We start from the raw sequence: 23319 nt of genomic DNA on the forward strand, positions 1-23319 counted from the left end.
GGCAGAGGCGTTTGTTCCTCATCTATTGTTTCGTTAGCACAAGAAGCGGTTTGTTCGTCCCGTAATTAAGGCTTAAATGGATTTGCCGATCTTGCAACTTGCGCTTTTTAATTAGTTCGGGACGGCGAACAGAGGCGAATATTCGTTTTCCCGAATGTGCCTGAATCGCACGTTCTTATCACACTTTTTGAATCCATTTATTAAATCGGTTTAAGAGAAAAACCAGAAGTCTAAAAAGCTCCACGAAACTTAGATATTTGTGAGATTCCATTTAGAATTTTAGTTCTTAATTTCCTTCTTAATGGAAGAGATAGAAAGCAAATGGTAATAAAAAATTTCTACTTTCGTTCTCTTTATTTGTCTTATTTCTTTCAGAGTCAGTCTAATATTTATTTAAAATCCGAAATTTTATCCTCATTGTACGCCAACTGTTCGATACGTGTTACAGTGAAGGATTGCAAAGTTAGCGAACTTCCCGCTAAATCGCGAGCTAACAATTTGAAGAGGAAGAGCGTTAATCGAGCGGCACGCGTATAGCAAACCAGCCGAATGCATTCAGTGATGCGGGCCTCTCTTCAGTCGAAAAAAGAGAGAGAGAGAGAGAGAGCGTGATCTCAATGGCGTCCGATGATTTCGTCGGAAACTCACGATTCGGGCGCAAACTTTCAGAGCAAACGGCACGCTCGCGCGAGCATAACACTCTGGAACAACGCCAGCGTATGCCAGAACCAATAAAAGCCGCCGCCACCGCCGTCGCTATTCGGCTCTGGCTCTCGTGTATGAATGGCTTCCAAATAGGCTTGCAGCTCTCTCGCAAGTCACAACTTGCAGCGGATCGGTGAACGGCAAGCCGACTGAGCGCCGCGACGCGCCACCGACGAATACGAATCAGCTTCCACCTTCCACTACGAAAATGCAATTACTAACTGGCGAGCCGGTCGAGGGAGGCGAAAGCTCACGAAAAAAAGGCTCAGCATAACGCTTTCCTTTCCATAATAGTGCCCGAGAACAACGCTCGTTGTTATATCGAAATCCGTCAAATGGATTTTTCTTCTATTAAAGAAAGCGCAGAAACATGCGAAAAAAAAAAAATTTAATAAGAATCGATAGAATTTAAAAAGTAACTGACAATGAGACAACGTTTAAAAATATGATAAAAATAAAAAGAAGAACAATTTAGTTGCAAAAAATTAAAACACCCTTTAACATTTATTTTTATCCGAATATAAAGTTTAAAAATAAATATATATTTATTAAAATTATAAAAATAGAGATTTTACCTTTTTCTTTTTTCATACTCCCGTATATAATTACAGCACTACAATTATTAATTTACCTCTTTCATATAGGAATTACAAAGAGTGTGCAAAAAACTCGCAGATTAATAGCAAAGGCCTCCACGAATAATTTATTAATAGACTTTCGTGTGCGCGCCCGGCGACATTTTAAAGAGCTTAATTAAAGGGTTTAATTAATGAGCGATACAGCATAGTAAATTAAGAGCTTGGCTGAACGAGATCGGATTGATGTACAACGTTCGTAACACAAAGTAACATTTACAGGGAAAAGGAGCATGGAGCGTAATTCTTACGATCGACAGCGTTCAGAAATCCGATACGGAAAAGGAGTACTTGTTGATAGCGAACAACAACGAGGGATCATATGAATATCGTATCGTTTTGTCGACATCCTCGGAACCAGCGGGTGAGTTATTTGAGAAATCTGATTTACGCAAGTTATCTTCTATTGAAGACGTTACACGCCATGCACTTTTAGAAACATAGATCTTGTACATATCGAAAATATATATATATATATATTACAGCACCCCGCGAATAAATTACACGATAACTGATAGCACAAAAATGTGTGTGGCGTTTGTACATTATACATTAATATAATAATTGAAGAATAATTAATTCTTTTAATATAAACTCTCTTCCTACACAAATATAGGAATCATCTTATAAAATGTTTTTTAATGATGCAAGTGGATATGGAAGAATTACGTAACGTTATTTATTTTTAAATGTACTAGGGGTGCCTCTAATTCAGTTTATTTGACAATCACAAATATTTTTATAAGTATGAAAATAATTCTTTTTTTTTTTTTTTTTTTTTTTTAATTTAAAGCAAATCACTATTTCTCTTATATCAATAATTTTCGAAATTATTATTTAGTAATAAAATTATTCATTAAATTATTTAATATACAAGTTTTGCAAAATTATGATACGCTTTTCGTGTATATCAGAATATATCTTGTTAAATTGAATTATTATATTCACAAATTCCTTTTTATATATATGGTAGCAAACAAACGATAAGTAACACGCGAGCAATCAATAGAGCTCCACACGCTTTGTTCACACATTTTTTTCCTATGATTGCTTGAATCAACCGACTTTCACACTTGGCTAGTTCACCATTATCACGATCATAATCTCGCACGTAAAATCGCGACTACATCGATCGTCGTAATCGCCACAAGATGATCGCCACCGATCTCACACACCCGTGTTCTACAAAATATGTTCCGTCTATGTTTTATGTGCGTGTCTAACAATATCGATCCTTCACCGCATGCTCACGCAGGAGCGTTCGGTCACTTCTATGGTAAGCTCTCCGAACACATGCACGCACTAGGTAATGTTATTTTTTCATATTATTATACGTAAGTAGTCTGTGTAGCAAACGCGGCGTTACGTGCACGGCGAGTTTGACTTAAACTCCGGGGATGATCGCGGGAAATTAATAACTGTTATTTGATTAAGGACGTAATATACGTCGATCATGAGAGACCACGTTGACATTGATCGAGCGACGAATAATTTACCAATTTCGATGGCATACGCCTACAAACAGTGTATATTTCGTCGACTTAAATCGGACCGCACGAAATGCTGCGTAATTAAATGTATATATGTATAATATGTTAAATGTATATATGTAATATTGCACTATTATTATTTATTTTAGTGCATTATTATATGGGATATTCTCAACAATTTGCAATCTCAAGGAAAATATCAGAAAAGCTCAATATTTTTACAAATTTCTAATTCCAATATTACACAATTTTGTAAAATTGTTTAAAAATTTGGTAAGAAGGTTTATTTAAAAAAAAATGTGTTTTTATTGTTAGTTTAGTTTTCTAAAGTTTAATTGGCGAACAGATCTTTCTAAAAAATTTAAAATTTATTAATATCTCTTGAAATTATAGATAATATAAAATTGATTGTCACTAAATTAGAATTAAAATTGTCAAGATATCCTGTATAACGATGCAGATATTTACATTTTGAACATGCAATAAAAATTTATGCAAGTTTTGTAATATCTTCAGTAGATTTTATATCAATACCTTGGAAGTAAAATATTTACGTATTTTTATTTCTCGTGTATGTGTGTGTGTGTTTGTTTGTATCGTAGAAAAAAATTTTTTGTTCAATATTTCCAATAAATATACTTAACTATTTATTTATTTATTAAACATTAAGTACCAATTAAATATCTTTTTAACACTTACATATATTTTACTTTATTGTTGAGACGATGTGTTTCACCATCGTAATTAAATAGTGGTTTAAATAATACGTAACACTTTAAAAACACTTCGTCTTGAATATATTTTTTTTTTTTTTTATATATTCTTTTTCTTTTATATTAGAAGATTATATCAGTTGTTCCGATCCAAGGCATTGATATAATACTAAACCTGTTCTACGAAAAACTATAATAAAAAGAAACATTCTTTCTCCACAATTTACAGGTGTTGATTTGGACGCTGGATCTATCATCGGTATCGTCGTGGGTGTCCTGGTGCTCGTTCTCATTATTTTCCTCGTAATCTTTGCACGCGCGACCGGTCGCTGGTGCTTTGCAGGTGAGTCAATTTAAAATTACATATATACTTGGTAAAAGAGTCCTCTCTCTTTAGATTATATATGCCACATCTTATATATATTTATATATATATATATATAAATGTTAATCTTCCCATTTTTTCGTTCCTTTTAATGATTTCGTTGCGTGAAAGTACGGTCGGAAACGCAAATACTGTAACCGAAAACACTGTGAAACTTGCGTAGAGAAAATACATTGCTTGCGTAGGGTAAAACTTCTTAGAGCAAACGCAAGCTCATTAAAGAGTTTATCGAGATTTAGCCAATTATATTATACGGAAGATGAGCGAGTACCATGGCAGAGGTAGAAATTGAGGGGAATTTTTTATTATTTATGATTTGCACGAGAAGTCAATTTATACGTGAATAGATCGATAGAGAGAAATGTAAGCGCCTTTAAATAAATACAATTTCAAAATATTTTATATCTCAAACTGATAATACAAGATTTATATACTTTTTTTATATTCTTAATTTTTTAAATTCTTATTTTACATCTCTTTTTCGATTTCTAACTTCTAATTAAAAATTTATAATTATAAAAAATCCATCAATATATAAATAAATTGTTTTATCATGGTAAATAAATTAAATGGTAGCCAATTTTTTATTTCGATATGAGTAGAAGCTGAGAAATTATTAAAAGATTTTCTACTCTTCATTTAATTATTGAATAAAATTGATTTTTAAAAACTGAGCGCACGCGCATGCTGTTTGTTTGACAAATATGACGGTTTGATAAAAGAGAAACTCGTCTATCGTTCACAAATGTACGTAATGCATGGAGAAAATGGATTTCTGAAACTTCACGTATAAATGACGGAGAGAAAGATTTCAACGTCTATATAAGGATATAAATATTCGAGAAAAATATTAGAAACGGATAAAATGATAATGCACATCGATATAAAACTCAAAGCGCGATGGAACAGTGTTTATGTATCATTTATCACCTTTCTTGTTGTGATTGTTGTTGTCGCTGTTGTCGTTATTTATTACTACATAGTTTATTTCTATTGTTTTCGTTAACGTTATGCGTTACGATCGCGTCGAGCAGTGTCTGCAATATACGATTAGCTTAAATCGAGGTAATTATCACAGCGGTAGCGTAGCATCGCGCGTGAAGTAGAAGCGTATATATACTGGGTTTAATTAGTGCGCTCCGAAGCAACTCTGTAATGCGCTATTACCGTACTTTATATATAAGTATTATATAAGTACATACATATATATATATATATATATATATATATATATATATATATATATATGTATGTATGTATATATATAAATGTACCTTTTATCTGAACGTATGCAAATATCTTATGTGTTGTGCCGCTACACTGAAATAGGACAGCATGCGAGTCGGGCCAAGTAAAGAATACGGAGATACGTCAACGATTACCTTGCGATTCCGTACTCTAGGCATGACACTGTCCAGGGGTAAGTTACCTCAGGCAGGACGAAATACCTCTCTCTTTCCCTTCATCTCCTTTTTTTTTTTTTTCTCTGAAATAATGCTCGTTCTCTCGTTCATCATCGACCCGTCCGCTCGCTCGTCACCTCCTTTTTTCTCAAGCAGAATCATTTTTATCAAGCAGACAACACTCTCTCTCTCTCTCTCTCTCTCTCTCTCTCTCTCTCTCTCTCTCTCTCTCTTTTTCTCTCTCTTTCTTGTTCGCGAGCCATCATCTTCAACGCCGGCTTATCAACGATCACGACCCGTCTACTCGTTCGAAAGAGAAGTAGACTCTCCCCTTCAAATTTAATACACTTTGCGCTCTCGTTCCCCACGCTCTCGTCTTGCAGACCCTCGACATATTCTCGAATTTTTACGCCGCGCCATCATTTTTATTTGGCATGTGTCGATACGTAATCGCTTTATCAATTTATGGCTTGCGTTTTATATCACCGATAAACATCCCGCTTCTTCGATTAATCGATTATGCTTCTATCGCGTTCTCGCTTTCGTTGGCCGAGTTTGACACTTAAACGCGCACGATTTTTGCCCGTTTCTTCTTCGTGGTATTGTTTTATAGCTATTTTTAACGTGGAGTCGCAAACACTATCCTATATTTAAAGAGACGAGACTTATAGAAAGACGTATATGATAAATATGATACTGTCAGCAAATAAGCCAAGGAAAGCAATATTTTTGGAGCATGGAGGACACCTTTGTAACAGAAAACGAGTTATTTTGACATTTCGACATTTAAAAAAAAATTTCTTTAACGTAATTTTATTTGCTTTATATCACATTTTTATGACAGATCTTTCTGTCTCTTATTTTCGTTTACATTTGCGCGGCCTAATTTACGGTTTGTGAATATCAATTTATAAGAACTCGTATACAGTATCGAGGATTCCGAGAAAAACCGCAGAGACCGCAGAGTTTAGCGGCAAAACTTTTACGGCCAACATTATTCCGAGCAATTAAAAATGTCTAGGCGATAAAATTGTTTTTCCGATGATTTACACCCCCGCTTAATTATTCCAGAAAAAATACATTTTTAATATTTTCATATAGAATAAATTTCCGAAGAATAAATTTATTTTTTATGTATCTTTATGAATCGGTAGTTATTATTTTTTTTTGCTTGTATCACACCTTAATGAGGTAAACACAAGAATTATCTGAAACGCACGCGCGCTTTTTCAAGTTGGGAACAATAATCATAACCCCCGTCATTTCGTCTTCAAAGAAATTTAAGTACGTATAAAGTACGTATTTTTACAACAAATCATATTTGGATTTTTATACAATATTCAAGTTTTCGCACCGACATCAATACGATTACAATTTTCTCAGATATTTAATATAATCACGTCATCGAACTTCATTGCATGTCAATAAAAGTATCTGCTCCATAATTATCAACGATAATTTAAGTATATTTATATATTGCCACGTGCTCGCAATCATCTTGTACGATTCTCCATTTACACTACGTGATTTCATTAGTAGCATGTCGCTTATAATATCGAATCGATGTGAAATCGTTTTTTGTTTGTAATGCAAAACATGTTATATCATGGGAATGAGCAATAATAATCAACACGTATCAATATCGATTATTGCCGCGCTATAATATCATGTTTATAAATAGTAGCGCTGCGAAATCTGATAAGAATCATGAGATAAAACTGCATAGACTTGTGATTTTCACACGGATCGGTATCATTAGAAAATCGAATCGTGTGAATTCGCTAAGTTTCTATGGATAGATGGTTTTTTTTTTTCTCTCGCAATAAGCAACGATAAGCAATCGGCAAAGGCAAGTGTGGTGAAATTATCCTGGGCAGAAGCGATTAGTACATAACTGTTATCGTTTATCTTCACGTGCTTTCTGACATTGCTCATCGCCGCGTTATATCAGTATATCTTTTGGTTACAATTGAAATTGCGATTTTTTTTTTCGTCTCCTTCGCCCGTTCTCCTCGGACTGTAATCAAGCATGTTTGTCATCTCAGAATTCCTTCGCTGTTGATTTATATCTTACAGCGCAGCATTGAGTGTGTATTCTTTGCTAGCTGCTAATTTTAGCGTTGACAAAAGCGGCATCGTACTCTCGCTATAATTATTCGGATTATCTTGCTTGAATCGTGGTACGACGTTGATTATGCCTGTGAATGTTACGATGATTATCTCTTTGACACAATCATTATAATTCATACATTTTTTTTACATAACGCACGAGAGATGTAAATTAAATGTCTCGTTTCTCTTAGAAGCGTAGCTAATTAGATACAAACACACAACACACCCACGTACGATGACTAAACATTTTCGATACATTTTCAAAATACTTGTAATAACGTAAAACACTCGCAATAACATGCAGTGTCACCAAGTTGTTACATTATATTATATGTTAATCGCGTAATGGAAATTAAAGACATACTTAACGTTTAAATAATCCATGAGAGAGTACGAATTATGAATAATAGTCTGAAAAAAATGAGTTTTCTCGAGTCTCTCACTAATTAGAATAATACACATTGAAGTAATAATTAATAATTTTAATGCGTGAGTCAAATAATAAAGATTTAACGTGTAATTTTTTTCATTCTACAATTTTGCAAATAGCTTTATCCCAATGGACATATTTTACAGCGAGGCATAACATATGTAGAAATAAAATCTTCATTTACAAGAAAATGTAGCACATCCGCAACAATATCAATTTGTTGACAGATACACGGCATTTTATTGTGATGAAATTCGCGTTCACAAAGAAAAATACAGAAACAAACAAAAATAAGAGAAAAAAAAAAAAATAAAATCCACGCACGCACATTTGCCTTGACCGATCGTGGCGTTGCTTGTTGCAGCGAGACGTCGCGGCGACGAGGAGACTGCGGGTGACGTCGGCACCGAAAGCGAGGCGCACATCACACCCGGCGACGAGGACGACGATCACGAGGACCCGCGCATCATGGACGAGAAAGTGCCCCAGGGAGGCCAAGAGAATCCGATACACGCGAGCACCGAATACGTAAACGGCCGTGCGGATGTCAAAGATATCAAGAAGGACGAGAAGACGGACACGCCCGTTTAAAAAAAAAAGAAAAAAGAGAAGAAAGAAAAAAGAAAAAAATGAGAAAAGGGAAAGACTTTTCCTCTTCTCGTCTCGCTCTTTTCGTCCCTCTATCCTTTCCTTCGATATAGGAAAACCGAGTTGTCGCACTTCTCCACGCCACGCCGGACTTTAATAGTAACGATCCAAGTTTCTCTCTGTGGTTTCAGTTTTTGTTGAGTAAAGCGCATGGACGTTTCCGGTTAAATGTGATCGAAAGTGATCATCGTAAAGTAAGCGCGCGCGCGTGCACGATATGTCCTATTTATTTTTCATTTTCATTCATAGTATAAGATAAAATATTTTAATCCTCTCGTTTTCTACATACAATATAATCGTGAATTACGTGTGCTAAGAGTATATATATAAAGAATGTATGTAAACTCTAGAGAATTATATAAAAATTTCTGCAAAAACGACTTTTGTCATGTAATTGACTTGTTTGAATGTGATTCTCTGAAATGGCTAGTGTAATTGTATAACAATTGTGCAATAGAAAAAAAAGGAAGAATTAAAAGATTATATATATGCATATATATAAAAGAAGACTATATTATATATATAAAATTAAAAGAGATATAAAAGATGTGTATACTCCATTGTATCACTGTATTAATAATCACTGGATACTGCATATAAATATTAAAGTAATTTTAAAAGTAATTTAAGAACGAGAGGATTAAAAACAGCGTACACATCACTTATCTCGATAAATTTAAGTTGTTAATATCTAAGTATATATTTATTTTAGAAGCTAAAAACAGAAACATTTTTGAAATTAAAAAATTTTTGTAACTAGATGATGATGAAAATTGACGAATTTTAATACATTTTTTTATGCAACTTGAATTTTTTAATATTTTTTATTATATCAAACTTTATTTTTTTAGATTTACTTTTACTAATCGTAAAAATTAGTAGACTAAACATTCTTTCAATTTTTAACTTAATAATTTTGCTGATAAATATATTAAATTATATCTATTAAGGATGTGAAACTTGCCTTTTGTAACTTATGTCAAGCACGTTTCGTTAAATATGTCGTTTAATGAGCATTCAAAAAGAATAGTCGTAAAAAATATATATATATATATACTATATAGCGATCACAAAATGCGCGCGCGCCAAACCGATTGACAGCGAAAATTGTTATCGAAATTTCCAGTTTGGAAACGAATTTCTATTTCACTCGCGTGTCGCTTTGTCATTTTCTTTGACAGCAGTCAAATCTTCAAGGCCTTCAAGTACGACCGTAGGTGTTCGCGTCGGGGAAGCTCGATTCTCAATCCATCGATATATTCGGCTATGACGTTTCGAATCTCTCTTCATCAATCGCCAATGAGAAAATTATTCGATAGATCTGATTCTTTCTCAATATATACGTATAAATAGAATATTAAATTATAAATAGCAAATTGGAATTGAAGTTCTATAATATTTTCTATAATGTTTTGAAAAAATTGATTGATTGATTTATGCTGATTTTTCTATATATATATATTATATAATCTTAATTTTATATAAAATTATAAAATATATAATATATAACTTATAAAATATTTTCTATATTTTATATCTTAATTCATATCCAACAATTTTCTGAGAACTTTATATGCAATTATACTGATTTATAACAACCAAATTTATTTTTCAAATATTTAAGAATTACTTTTTTTAAGAAAGAAAATGATGTGATGTAAAGATATTAATTCTTTTTACAAATCTGTACCGATGTATCGAGATACGAAGTGGTGATTGGGGAAATTTTACCGCGATTCGCTCGCCATTGGACGCATGTGGTTTTTATGCCGAATTTAGCGATGATTATAAAATAGTTATAACAAATTTTACGGGGGACGTACCATTCTCGAAGAGATGATAGGCAGGCATCCTCACGATAACCCGGACAAATCAAATTGTGCAGCCGAACTTTTTATTAAAAACACACACCACACATACATACGCAACCTATAGATACGAGAAAATACGTTCGTTACGCGCGACGAGACATTACCCATGTACGGCGCTTACGTTTTCTAAAAACGTGAAATTGCGTGTATTCGTTACGTGTAAGAAACAGTGCGTGTGTTCGTATCACCAAGATGTAAGAAAATACATTCCGTAAGATATTTGCTTTTAACACGTTTTCGTAAACGTGAATCATTATAAAATGTGTCTATTACACTGTGATTGTATATCTCTTTTGTTTTTTTTTTTTGTAAGACGTAGAATAACGCATTTCCGGTGTTGATTTTCGAGAAGAGTCAAACTTTTGTTTTGTATAAAAGTTTTTGTACTCGAACACATTTATCGCGCGATACGCACTATCGTTTCAATGATATGAAATTTCTACCATATGTCACGCAACGAAAACAGTTTTAGATTTTAATGTATACTCTCTAGATATCAACAATAGAAACAACCGTCAGGTATGATGAAAGAAAAAATGTTTACGAAATTTCGAAATCGAAAGTGCGGTCGTGTCTTTAATATTATTAGGCAGGACGGTTATTATCCCATTTTGCCATTTGTACTGTAACATTTTTACGAATACTATAACATTCCTGACGCGTGTTTTACTTAAATGAATTTTAATAAAGAAAGATCTTTTTGTAAGTTATGTATACATAGTATAATAAGATCATTGCGTAAACATACGGAATGTTGTGTAAGTTGCGAAACAGAATTGCACAAAGTTATTTATTTAAAGTCTAATAGATTTAAGAAATATATGTAGTTAGTAAAATCTGGCAACTTGTTAAAGAGATATCAAAATTGTTATTTCAAAACAAATGCACTCAAAAATTTTACTTTAAATAAAATTTGATTTCAGCAGTCAAAAAATTTTCGATTTAATTATATCTAATTTTATTATTTTTTTTTTTTTTTGTTTTTTCTTGAGTTACGCAATTTACAAAACATCCTGTATATAATTAGTGATTAAACGCGTCTAATGACGATTATCTGTACTGAATCCGCGATTTTATAAGATATTTCACTTAGAGAGAATCTCATTTATGAAACAGTATATATAACAATTATGCGTTTTATAACACAAGATTTTATATATGACGTTTTAATGTAACATGCGCTCGCACTTAACTGTGAATTGCACGATTGAATCAAGCATACTCGTCGAACCGAGATTTGATATATTCTTACGATAATAAATAAATTATACTGTAACATCACTAGACAGTACTGCATGTCAATCGGCAAAATTCGTTCGTCGTATTTTTTTAATTTACATATTTTCTATGATATATGTATATGACTATTTATAAGAGCGACACTTGCGATTATATGTTCAATTTTTATACAAAAAAAAACGTATTTCAGTTTCAGTAAATTAAATCTACTTTTTTCAATGATACGCTATTTCATTTGTTGGATGGCGAATATAATTAATACGTTGAGTGACGATATATAAGGGCAACTTAATCATATCTAAGGAAATAATACAAGTTTATAAGTACAATTATGAAAATCAAATTTTTAAGATTTCAACGTATTATTAAAAATGCAAAAAATATTTCATAGCGTGAATTATTTTCATTGTATTAAATGTATCGCGCTATGTACAGTGCATTAAATATATTTCCCACCCAACACACCTTACAGAATTATTAAACTTGCATCGAGCTTTTAAATGGTAATTGTTCGATAAATTTTTAGTTATATATATATTTTTTTTTTGTGAAAATTTAGATTATTTTACAATTACTCATAGTTTGACATAATTTTTAAAAAATTTTGATAGATAAAAATCTTGAAATTTAAATTTATAATAAAATCTTATTCTGTAGTTAATTTTAAATCGATTGTATGCAATGGAGAGCTTTATTCTCAGAATCTTTCTTATTTATTAAAAAACACTCTTAAGTAAACTTTTTGCTAAAAAATATTATCCTATATACTAGTTAAAATAACACGCTCTTTTGATGTAAATCTTACAAAGAAACATCCTATATGCATTTATTCATATCGGATTTACCTTTTACGGCGTATATTAATAATATTGTGAGTGAAGACTCGTTTAATGTCAGCTTCGTAAATTTTTATCGTTGCCTTCGACAATAAGTGTTGTTGTTTGTACTTTTGTACACAGATGACTTTTCCTTAACTAATCACCAAACATAATTCTAAAATATTTGCTTCATGCGCGCATATTATTTACACACACGTACACAGTATACACGAATCTGAATGTAGGTCTCGTCGGCATCGCGTAAAAATCAGATAAAAACCAAAAGGTGAATGTACAATTCATCGACGATACATTATCGAATTCGGCACGTACGCTCCTTTATTGTTTTTCCGGATGTATTCGTGTTTTCATTTACAAGAAAAGGACCGTGCTGAGACCGACGAGATCATCGAGGTTTTCGTCGGAGATAGGGAAAAAGAACACGTGAAGTGATTTTTAAGCAGAATATGATAAAAAATCGATCGTGATCTGAACGAATTGCAATGAAGGAGAAACATCGATGGAGCTCGTCGGTCGACGGTCGAATCTCTGCTGCGTTGTACATATTAAATATATATAAATATAAAGATATATATATATATAAATAAATAAATATATATATATAAAACGAGTTCGCGAAGAAAACAGTATCAGATATATATTCTGCGTCGAGAGCACTTGGGTTGCAAGTGTTCGTGAATGCCAATCGAGTGAGTGACTCACTATTCGCTTGTACTCCAATTGCTGAATCGACCTGTCGTTATTCATGAACTCTTTTTTTAGAATGAAAGATATTATCGAGCGGAGAGAAAATGTGTGAAATTCACTTAAAGCAAGTTGATACAACTCGGAAAAATGGATAAAAAAATAGAGTGAAACGTATGAAGAAGGCGTGTAACAGAAAGTGAGAAGAAAAAAGTACGATTAGATGTATTAGTATCTTAGAAACTAGAATGATCATTATTCATACATACTCACATATCCGAATATGGATGAGATTTTCTTTAAGATTCACAAAATGAAGCAAATGTTATACAACCAGTTACATAGTGTTTATTTCTTTACCACTGACTTCTCTTTACGATTGTCTCGAACTTGTCCTGTTATTTCCTTTCATTAATTTTTTTAATCGTGTACATCTAGTGCTGCTAAAAGTTTCTTCTGTTATTTGTCCACTCTTCTTTCCGTTATTGAAAGTAAAAAGAAGAAAATGTTATAAATAAGAGCACTGATATCGATTGTTCTATTTTCGAGATACTGATACGCGTGGCTAAAAAATTGCCAACTAGAAACTGCATTTGTGAGACTGGCATGTTGTTTTCGCTGTCATAGAGAGGCTATCTCGCATCAGTTTTTAACTCGAATATCGGAGATTATTAGTATACATAATATATATATAGAGAGAAAAAGTATATATACGTATATATATGTGTATAATTTATACATTATATACATATGTATAATATGTATCACGGTAATATAATATATATTATGTGTATTATATACCAGAATATGTTAATATATGTAATAGAGAGAGCCTAAAAACACAGGGAAAAGAGAAATGCGTTTATCTAAAGAAAAAAAAAAGATGTGCAGATATCCTCTGCATATTCTTATGCATCGTGACGATCTTATTATAATGAGTGCGAATAAGAGCAGCACTAGGGCGATCCGAATTTTTTATATACATAAGAAATAATATATATAATATGTGGTCACATCTAATTTTTAAATGTTTCACAATATTCTCTAAGAAATGAGAGAGATCACCGTTTCGGAAACGAAACGATACAAAGAGAGAACTGACTAAAATGGATAAACGTTTGAATTTTCTGTCTTACAATTAGACTAGGTATATACATGAGATTCTCACCAGAGCTATTCTCGGGAAGTAAAACGTACAATTAAACGACCATCAATATTCACTTTCGAATATTTATCGAAGATTTTTACTAACCGAAAATTACTCTCAGCGAATAAAACTGTCAAGCTATCATATAGTAACAGCGAATACAATTGGAAAATATTGGATTTTAAATTAATACTTTAATATGTTTTTGAAAGTAATATATGTGATATACTGGAATTTTTACGAATAAATTGCTTGTCATTTCTATATATTATTCCTGCCGTTTCCATCGTCTTTAACTGGTTTGAAAAATCTTTCTCGACTCAAAAAAATAGAAAGTAACTAATCAAAATTATTAATGAAACATTTTGTAAATAAGAGAGTTTTTTACTATATTTCTTGTATAGTCGAGAAGTATTTATTTCATTTTCTTTTCTCTATGTGTTTCTGGTTTTAGTTTATCAGTTTCATTGAAATCAACCGCTGTTACTATACTTACGGCCATTGTAATATTAAATATTTCAATGAATCTCAAGAGATTAAGCTAACTCGAACAGATTCAGAAATACATAGCAAGAACAAAGATCACTGCCAAAATATAAATCGATATATAGGATTTTTTCCGTCTTTATTTACGAAATGCCATAAGAGAATACCATGTACATCCTTTATCTTAATCTGTAAGTTATGTACTAACATGTTTCTATTTGATAAGAAGACGATTACCGTAAGATCTGCGCTTTCTTAAATAATATCGATGTTTAAAAGTGCGTGGCAAGTATCGTCGTAGACTGCAATTTGTTCCGATTTTATTGCACTGTTTATTTAAATTATTTCGGTCGAGCGACATCGTTTAACACGATTCCTCGTCATCCTACATTACAAGATTTATAAAACGAAAGAGGTAAAAAAATTATATATACGGATGCATTTGCGTACAAAACCTGCCTATACATTTTAATACATATTTATTAATATTAATGCAGCTATTACGTAATTGATTTTTATATAATTAGTTAATTGTAATGTAATTATACCTGTAATGTTTACGACTTAAAATTTCGATGATCATGCTGCGAGAATATAATATTATATATATATATATATACACGGACGTGTAAAATATACAGATGTGTACGCACGTTCGATTGCATTATCGTTACTCCCGTAACAACTCTAGAGATTGAATGAGTATTTGTAAAATTCGTAATATATTAACGAAAAGATAAACATACGTTATAAAGGAGCATGATCGTTGGCCATACACAATGGGGTATATATATTATATATATATTATATGATATAGATATATTTATGTTAATGTAAGTCTCTATAGAATAAGATGATATGAAAATAATGAAGAAGCATGCGATGGCGGTATCGATTCGCCAAATCACGAGATATATATTATAAATACCTGCAATTGGTGTTCTCTCTCTCTCTCTTTCTCTTTCTCTTTCCCTTTAAAACATTTTTAGAAGCCACTTAAGTACTGCGTGAAAAATCGCGGTTAAGTTACCGAGAAATTGCGTTTGCGCGATATCGTTATCTCGCCATTTCTGATTAAGGGCCCAATCGAAACGGCGCCGTTGGCGGTCGGTTAATACATTCCAGAGATCGCTAAATGTCTAAATTAAGAAAGCAAAATGGTTCAAAAACGACGTTATAAAACGACCGCGATTAAAGGTGAAACAGCTAACGCCGCAAGCGCGAGAACGATGACGTTTTGTATCTCTACTTGTAGATACAATTGCGAAAATAGGTGAAAAGTAAGTCTAAGAATTCAAATGAAATTAATATATAGAGAGCTGTATGTATAATTAACTATAAGTTCATTCGTCGCTATGATATTATACTTAGGTATCGTATGATTTTTTGAAATAAAACATTTGTTTTAAATATACAGATAAAATGTTGAGAGAAATGTCACGTCCTATCATTAAATTAAGTATACGATATTGAACAACATCATAACTTCGGGATCTTATGATCGTTAGAATGATAGAGATAGATTGCATCATTTCCTGAATAAAAAATTTAAATGAAAATTAATTCATCATATATTATGAAAATTAACTTTTAAATTACAATGTTAATACCATTTAAAAAAAAAAAAAATTATATCTTTATTCGATGAATGTGAAAAAGATATGCGCATTAGCATTCGTATAATATCACTAATTGAGAGATATTTTAACTTGAAATAAAAGTACATAAGCGGTTGAACTAGAAATTAATGGTGTCATAGATTGACATTATAAGTCAAAGTTTAATGATACAGTAGGTATGTGTTATGCATTGCTGACATATTGGCATATTGACTCTTAATTTGCAAGATATGATAATTGAGCATGTGTTTTTTTTTTAATACATATTACTTTAAACAAAAGACTTCCAAGTTACGATATTCTTCAATCTACGCGTATGTGTAAAATATTTTTCTTTTTTTTTTCTTTCTTTATTGATATCTCTTCAGTAGAAGAAACACTCGAATATCGTATTAAAGTCATAATAAAAAAATATTATTATTTGATATGTCAAATGAATCAGCAATACAAATAGCCAACACTTGGATTACAATAAATTGAAATACAATTACGACTTAAAAAATATTGGCGATAAATATTAACTTCAAAAGTATATCTCAATTAAAAATACTCAGAAGTGTTTTGATAAATCATAAAACAATTGTAAGATAAAAAACCTATAAGTAGTAATTACATTTTATTATCATTTTTATTATCATTAATTAATTCTTGTACTTAAAAAGTGAATTGATTTGTCAGAAATGTCAATTGGTATAATCTTACCTTTACTACGAAGCAGCGAGACACATTGCTAAATATAAGCCAAACTTTTCCTTATTACTTTCAGGTCATTCGTCCACCAGGAATCTTGGGGAGTCGTGAGTACATTAAAAAAATATACGATTTATATTAATGTACAACCCACATTTAATCGCACTCTTGCTTATAGTATTCACACACTAGCACACCATAGCGTCATGACTAATACTTCATTTTTCGTAGTTCGCTTTAATTTAATTTAAATCGTGTGACGCAATTCAGAGACGAATAGTTAGATCTCTTCGTCGCTTTTCCGTCACTCGACGATTGTCGTTCCGTAGACTTTTGCCAAGCATGCCGTTTTCAGAGACTTTGCGGACCCTGCGACGAGCGTTAGTCTTCTTCGCCTCGAGAAATCGAAAACTACGGCCGATGTCGTTAGAAAAAGGCAAGCAGCAGCTTTTTTATCTTATCCGTTCGTAATGTCGGATGTGTTCGTCGACGCGCTCGCTTTTCTTACTCGTCGTCGACAGAGAAATTGGATTAAATTGCACAGAAAGCCAACGTCCAGAGAATATTGTTCGTCTGTTTTCTGCACAATTTGATCAAACTGGGAACTTGTCCTTGTCTTGTGGTATTTCTGGTAAAAATAAAAATTTTACGTGACAGTAGATTAAAATCTACAATTTGTATTAACTCGCGACCTCATGATTTAAAACAAAGAGATATATGTAAAAATTAATTCACATTTTATTGAAATTATCGATACACATTGGAATTGGGAATAAGTCAAGCATCATTTCTCGCCTTTCATCATAATCTAAAATTTCGAGATCTATCGGTGTATAACACAATTCTGACAGTTATATGTAGTATAATATACATACATAAAAATTACTTAAATGTAAATGACTTAGTTCTCATTTATGCAACTATCAGATAAGATAAATCCTAATAGTGTCAGAGTTAACGCCAAGTGTTACTGTTGGCGTGTTTACGTAATCTTTACGCAAATCATCGCGATACATAAAAAAAAAATAAAACTCGGAATTCAGCGGTTACTTGATTACCCCGTTCTACATAGCATTTTTTCATTTTACGTCCTATTTTCGTTATCGCATCGTTTCTATTGTCGTTTCTATTTCTGCTTAATATACACATTAAAATAGAACAATTAACATAGAATTTTCTATATCACTTGCGTGCAAAGAAATCTAAAAATTCCTTTGCTTGATTTCGAGTATCTATCTGCATTGATATTTATTTCGCCACATTTAATTTACAACAAGAAAAATATAATAAGTTTATGATTTGAGTCATAATTACTTATATAACTGCGGTGTAGAACAAACGCCGCATTTTTTTCAAAGTTCCCAGTTTGCGAGTCAACGCGAGTAAGAAAATTAGTTGCGTATAGCATATATGGAATATAATCGCTGCTTACGTGCGAATTATCTCTCATTTCTCCCGACGATTGCATTTATTTTCTACACGTGCAATCAACGCGCGTTTTTATATTCTGCTTATACAATCATTCTCTTTAATAATTTTAACAAGTGTGACAAAAATGGAGTGCTTCGTTCAGTTTATACATATGTATGCTTCTAGCATTATTTCATCGTAATTTACCCATATATACATAATTAATTGCAATGCTTATTTTTTATAATATTTTGAAACAAGATTTTTAAAAAACTAATCTTACACTGATTTAATTAATATTGTAATAAAATGTGATAATCAATATTTAATTTAAAACATTTTCTGGCTAATAAATCGTATATTATTTACGATATAATACTTAAAATTTTTTAAATTACTATATACTATTTCAAAATACTATAAAAATCTTGCTCAATTGCTTTTTGGTGCATAACGCGATGCTATAAATTACAAAATATTTAATATAATCTTTGATAAATTAAAAAAGAAAACAAAAAGATTATTTACTCCAACTGATGATTCTGCCTATCATGATTTTTTAAATGAATTTAATTATCATTTCAATTATGAATTGATATTTATATACCATGCGTATGAATATTAAAGAGATGCAAGTAGAATAAATAAGCCAGAAATAATAGATATGATTTAATTAGCATTTAGAATTTAATTAATATCACGTTTGACATGAAGACATGAATTGACGTAACGCTTTTCTGTACCTATTGTAGACGTAATTATAAATGTTTTCTAACGTCATATTTATTAACCTTTGTTGTTTACTAAACGAGAAAAATAGATGACAAGTTCATGTATGCATACGTGAATGCGCGCGCAAAAAATGATCAGAAAATAACACACACATACATTTGGGAGTAATAAACAATTGTCCAATACGGAACAAATCTATAAAATCGTCATTCGGTAACATTGAAAAGTTAATACCATAAACACTGAATACTATACAGCTAAACATACCCGTACACAATTCCCGTAAAAAAATCAGTATCGCTTGATTACGTGTCGACGAGATGTGTCGTATGGGAAAAAACAGTTTAATTTTCTTTATTAGAAGCGACACAGAAAGTGCCGGCAGATATTCCCGATCAGAAGTAGACGGAGCGTCCCGAGGACAGCGAAAACCAAGGATTAATCTGTCAAGACTGTTTGGACGTAACAAGGATAAAGTGTCGGGCACCGATACGGACACCATGAAAACTGTCGTCACCGTCGACGACGAAAAGGCAAGTTCTACCGATTTTTTACGAATGATATGAACGTCATTATATCCTTTTTTATCTTTTTTTAAATATATTTGAATGTGTTTATTGTCGACAACGAATTTGTAGTTAAATGGCCATTTTGAATTGGTAATATGCTTTACAATAATGTATATACATATACATTGGAAAAAATAATACTCTCTTAAATATCATCAGTGTATTATCACTGATGAGCAATAGTTTCAATTATAAGTATAACACTACAAGCAGTAAAATTTTATTAACAATTAGAACAACCAATTAGTGATAACGGATATTTCAATGAACTCTTGCTACCATATCTAATGAAATATAAGACAGAGAAGCAAAGTATGCTTTTACTAAATCAATAAAATATCTATTAATCTTTGGTGAAATCTTTTTGTAGTTGTCACTACTTTAATTAATGATATTTTCACTGATTCAGTTTAAATTCAGAATACGAGATGTGAAATTATGTATTTACGTATTATAATAAAATAGAGTACTTTCACAGACATTTTTGACAAATAAATTATAATAATTAACGTATATTAAATTATGAAAAGACTAAACGTTTTTAATTTCAACGAAATTTCGAAAAAGAATTTATTGAAGAATGTATAATTAAATAAGATAATTAAAATTGAAAAAAATATGTGATAAATTTGCAACTGTCTAAATTTAAACATCATAATTTATCTTATCTAATTATTGTAATAAATACGATGAATTATCGATGAGTATATGATTCATAATTTTTTCTTTTGTCTGAAACATAAAAAACATAGCTATAAAATTATATGATATATAATACAACAGTATTATATATTATATATTTTTTTTCATTTAAATATAATTTTTTTATTAGCTTATAAAAAAGTTAATGTATGTTGGATGCCTTATATTGCAGAATCTATTTTATATGGCATCTATCTATTTAATAATGTTTTATAAAAAATTTTAATATAAATCATACGATCATTAAAATACTAATTAAGATCGAGATTTTTTATCAGCTCTTATATTCGTGTCTAAAAAGAACACAATGTAACTTTAGGTCGCTGAGCCAGTCGCGCAGGAAAGCAGGACTAATCCTGCGACGGGTGAGGGTGGGATAGTTTACGCGGAGTTGGATCTTACACAACAAGGTGCCACATCCCGGCGACTCAACGAAGATAAAACGGAATACGCTGAGATCTTGTACACGAAACCAGAGACGGAGGAAACTGCTGACAAATAATTCGTCTCAAAAGCGATTAATATACAGACGATCTCGTGTACTACATCTTTCGAGAGAAATTATGTCTTTTAGAAACGGCAATTTTTCTATTTTTTTTTTTTTTTCAAGTAAAAGCTGATGCGATATTTTACTATGATCAAACAAAAAACAAAATGGACATACAATTTGGAACAAATTAAAGCGACGAACAATTAGTTTCAAGGCGTTACCTTATCTCATTATTGATCTTTCATCGCGTTTATCGCGATCATTTTTTAAATATGAAAGTGGACACGATCACAATCCTCGTTCAGCACCTCGTGATTTATGTCTCCGTACGTGTGATAATTTGTTGTATGGTATGGTAGATAATGTTATGTTACGAACGCGCGCACACGGTGGTCCGATCTCTGTCCTTCGACGTATGTACGTGTGTTACGTAGCTTGTGATTATTGAATTCGGGAGCAAGGAGAGACACGTCAGCTTCTCTTTACCAAATACACGAAAAATATGCGTTGCGACGCATAAATTATCTTAAATTTATAACATGTCTCAAAATGGTGTATGCAGGCGACACACTTAGTTATCTCGTACATTCGACGAGAATTACTTCCTTGATGAGAATTATGTGGAAGATATGATCTTAACCATTGTATTACCGAACGAGCTTTTTTATTCAGCTAAAAATGATTTTACTTAACATCTTCGTATGTATTAAGCTATATACTGATTTGCATATATTTTAGATCATTTTCAAGGAGAATATATATCTTTTTTTTTCTCTCTGTTATAAATTTCTTTTTTCTATGACGTATATGTGACTATTGCGACATTATGCTAAATATCTCGTTAAACGTACTTAAGTGTAAATGTTAATGTTGTTATTGTCCATTTAAATAAATAAACATAGTTATAATTAGTATTTGTGCATACGCTTAAAAGTTGTTTGAATGATTTTCTTATGGAAAGAAGTTGTAAGAATATTAGCTATGACAAATGAAAAAATTAATGCATGAAAGATTCAAGCGATACCAAATAATAAAATTATGGAAACGACTTTTAAGCCAGACTATTGTTTATTGTATATTACTTGAAAATTCTATAATTAGACTGTATATGTATATCATATTATAGAAGAATACGAGATAAATGTTTACTAATAGCTGCATAAGATTTATATGTTACAATATCCGCGTAATAATTGTGTAATTTTTAAATAACTTTTAGGTGTGGTATATCATATTATGTAATATTAAAGGCTTAACTGACGACAAACTAATCATTTAACAGAGATGCAAACTTGTTAGACATAAGTCAATCATTGATTCATTTGATTGTTTCGATTATATTCGTAAAAATTTGCGATTATATCGATTCAAACATTTTCCGCCGTCCAATACTAATAAATTTAGTTACTTTTTTGTACACTTATTTTGATAAATAACTTAATAAAAATATATGAATCAATAATTATGAGTTAACATTTATTAAACCTGTATCTTTGACTCATAATTTCCTAAATCCTTAAATTTCCTAAAATTTGATTCGTAGATAAGAATTTGCAATATATTGTGCAAATAATTTCACAAGAATTCGATTCTTGATAAAAATGATATTGTTATTAAAATAGAAAATATATAAAATTCTAAAGATGAAATTATAATACGCACAGACGTTAGTGTACAACAATGTAGCAACTCGAATATATGAAGCTCTTTTTTATCACTAATTATTAAAATTTTTTCATTTGATCAAAACAATAGAATTATTAGATTTTAATTTTTAGAAAAAAATAGAATAAACATAAATTAAATTTTTAAAATTATATTACATATTTTTTTTATCGAAAATTATCTAGAAATTATTGAAAAAACATATATGCAAAAATTTTATAAAAGAAAGATTCGTATAATAAAGCTATCCTTTTTTAGTCTCGGCATTACATAATATTTTTTTAATAAATCTCCCACATTCTTGAGAATCAATAATATTGATATATGTTCAATAATATTGGTATACAAATTATTTATTAATTATACACATACGTATTACGTAATGTTCACGTTATATAATTGTTACAAATAAACGTATATATTACATGTTGATTTATGTATGATCTATAACGCATTTAGTGGAAAACTAATAATTTTGCAATTATTGAAAATGGTCTTGATTTATTTTTTTTTATAAAATTATTAGAGTTTCTTGGAATTAAAATGATTAAAGTTTTTACGAGATGAGATAAGATAGAAATGTCAATAGAATTTTAAATACATAAATTGTGCAAGATAATATTATATAATTACATAAAATCGTGGTATTTTTTTA

At 31.0% G+C, this 23319-nt stretch overlaps 1 protein-coding gene across 5 annotated transcripts in view; it reads left to right on the top strand.

Annotated features, from left to right (window-relative positions):
• Window positions 1-22415, top strand: part of Fas3 (fasciclin 3) — a 295108-nt gene extending 272693 nt beyond the window's left edge. Inside the window, exons 6-12 of one of the 5 annotated variants that reach the window (XM_072902674.1) lie at window positions 1563-1704; window positions 2596-2646; window positions 3773-3886; window positions 17173-17203; window positions 17452-17532; window positions 19600-19771; window positions 20829-22415. In XM_072902674.1, coding sequence (XP_072758775.1) covers window positions 1563-1704; window positions 2596-2646; window positions 3773-3886; window positions 17173-17203; window positions 17452-17532; window positions 19600-19771; window positions 20829-21011 — 774 coding nt within the window. In that variant the 3' untranslated portion in view covers window positions 21012-22415. Of the gene's footprint in view, window positions 1-1562; window positions 1705-2595; window positions 2647-3772; window positions 3887-8237; window positions 11854-17172; window positions 17204-17451; window positions 17533-19599; window positions 19772-20828 lie in introns of those variants that run through there. The other 4 variants (XM_072902676.1, XM_072902675.1, XM_072902677.1 and 1 more) reach the window with 4 other exon arrangements.
• The last annotated feature ends 904 nt before the right edge of the window (window positions 22416-23319 follow it).

Source organism: Anoplolepis gracilipes, chromosome 11 (assembly GCF_047496725.1).
Source record: "Anoplolepis gracilipes chromosome 11, ASM4749672v1, whole genome shotgun sequence".
In the NCBI taxonomy this organism is placed as follows: domain Eukaryota; kingdom Metazoa; phylum Arthropoda; class Insecta; order Hymenoptera; family Formicidae; genus Anoplolepis; species Anoplolepis gracilipes.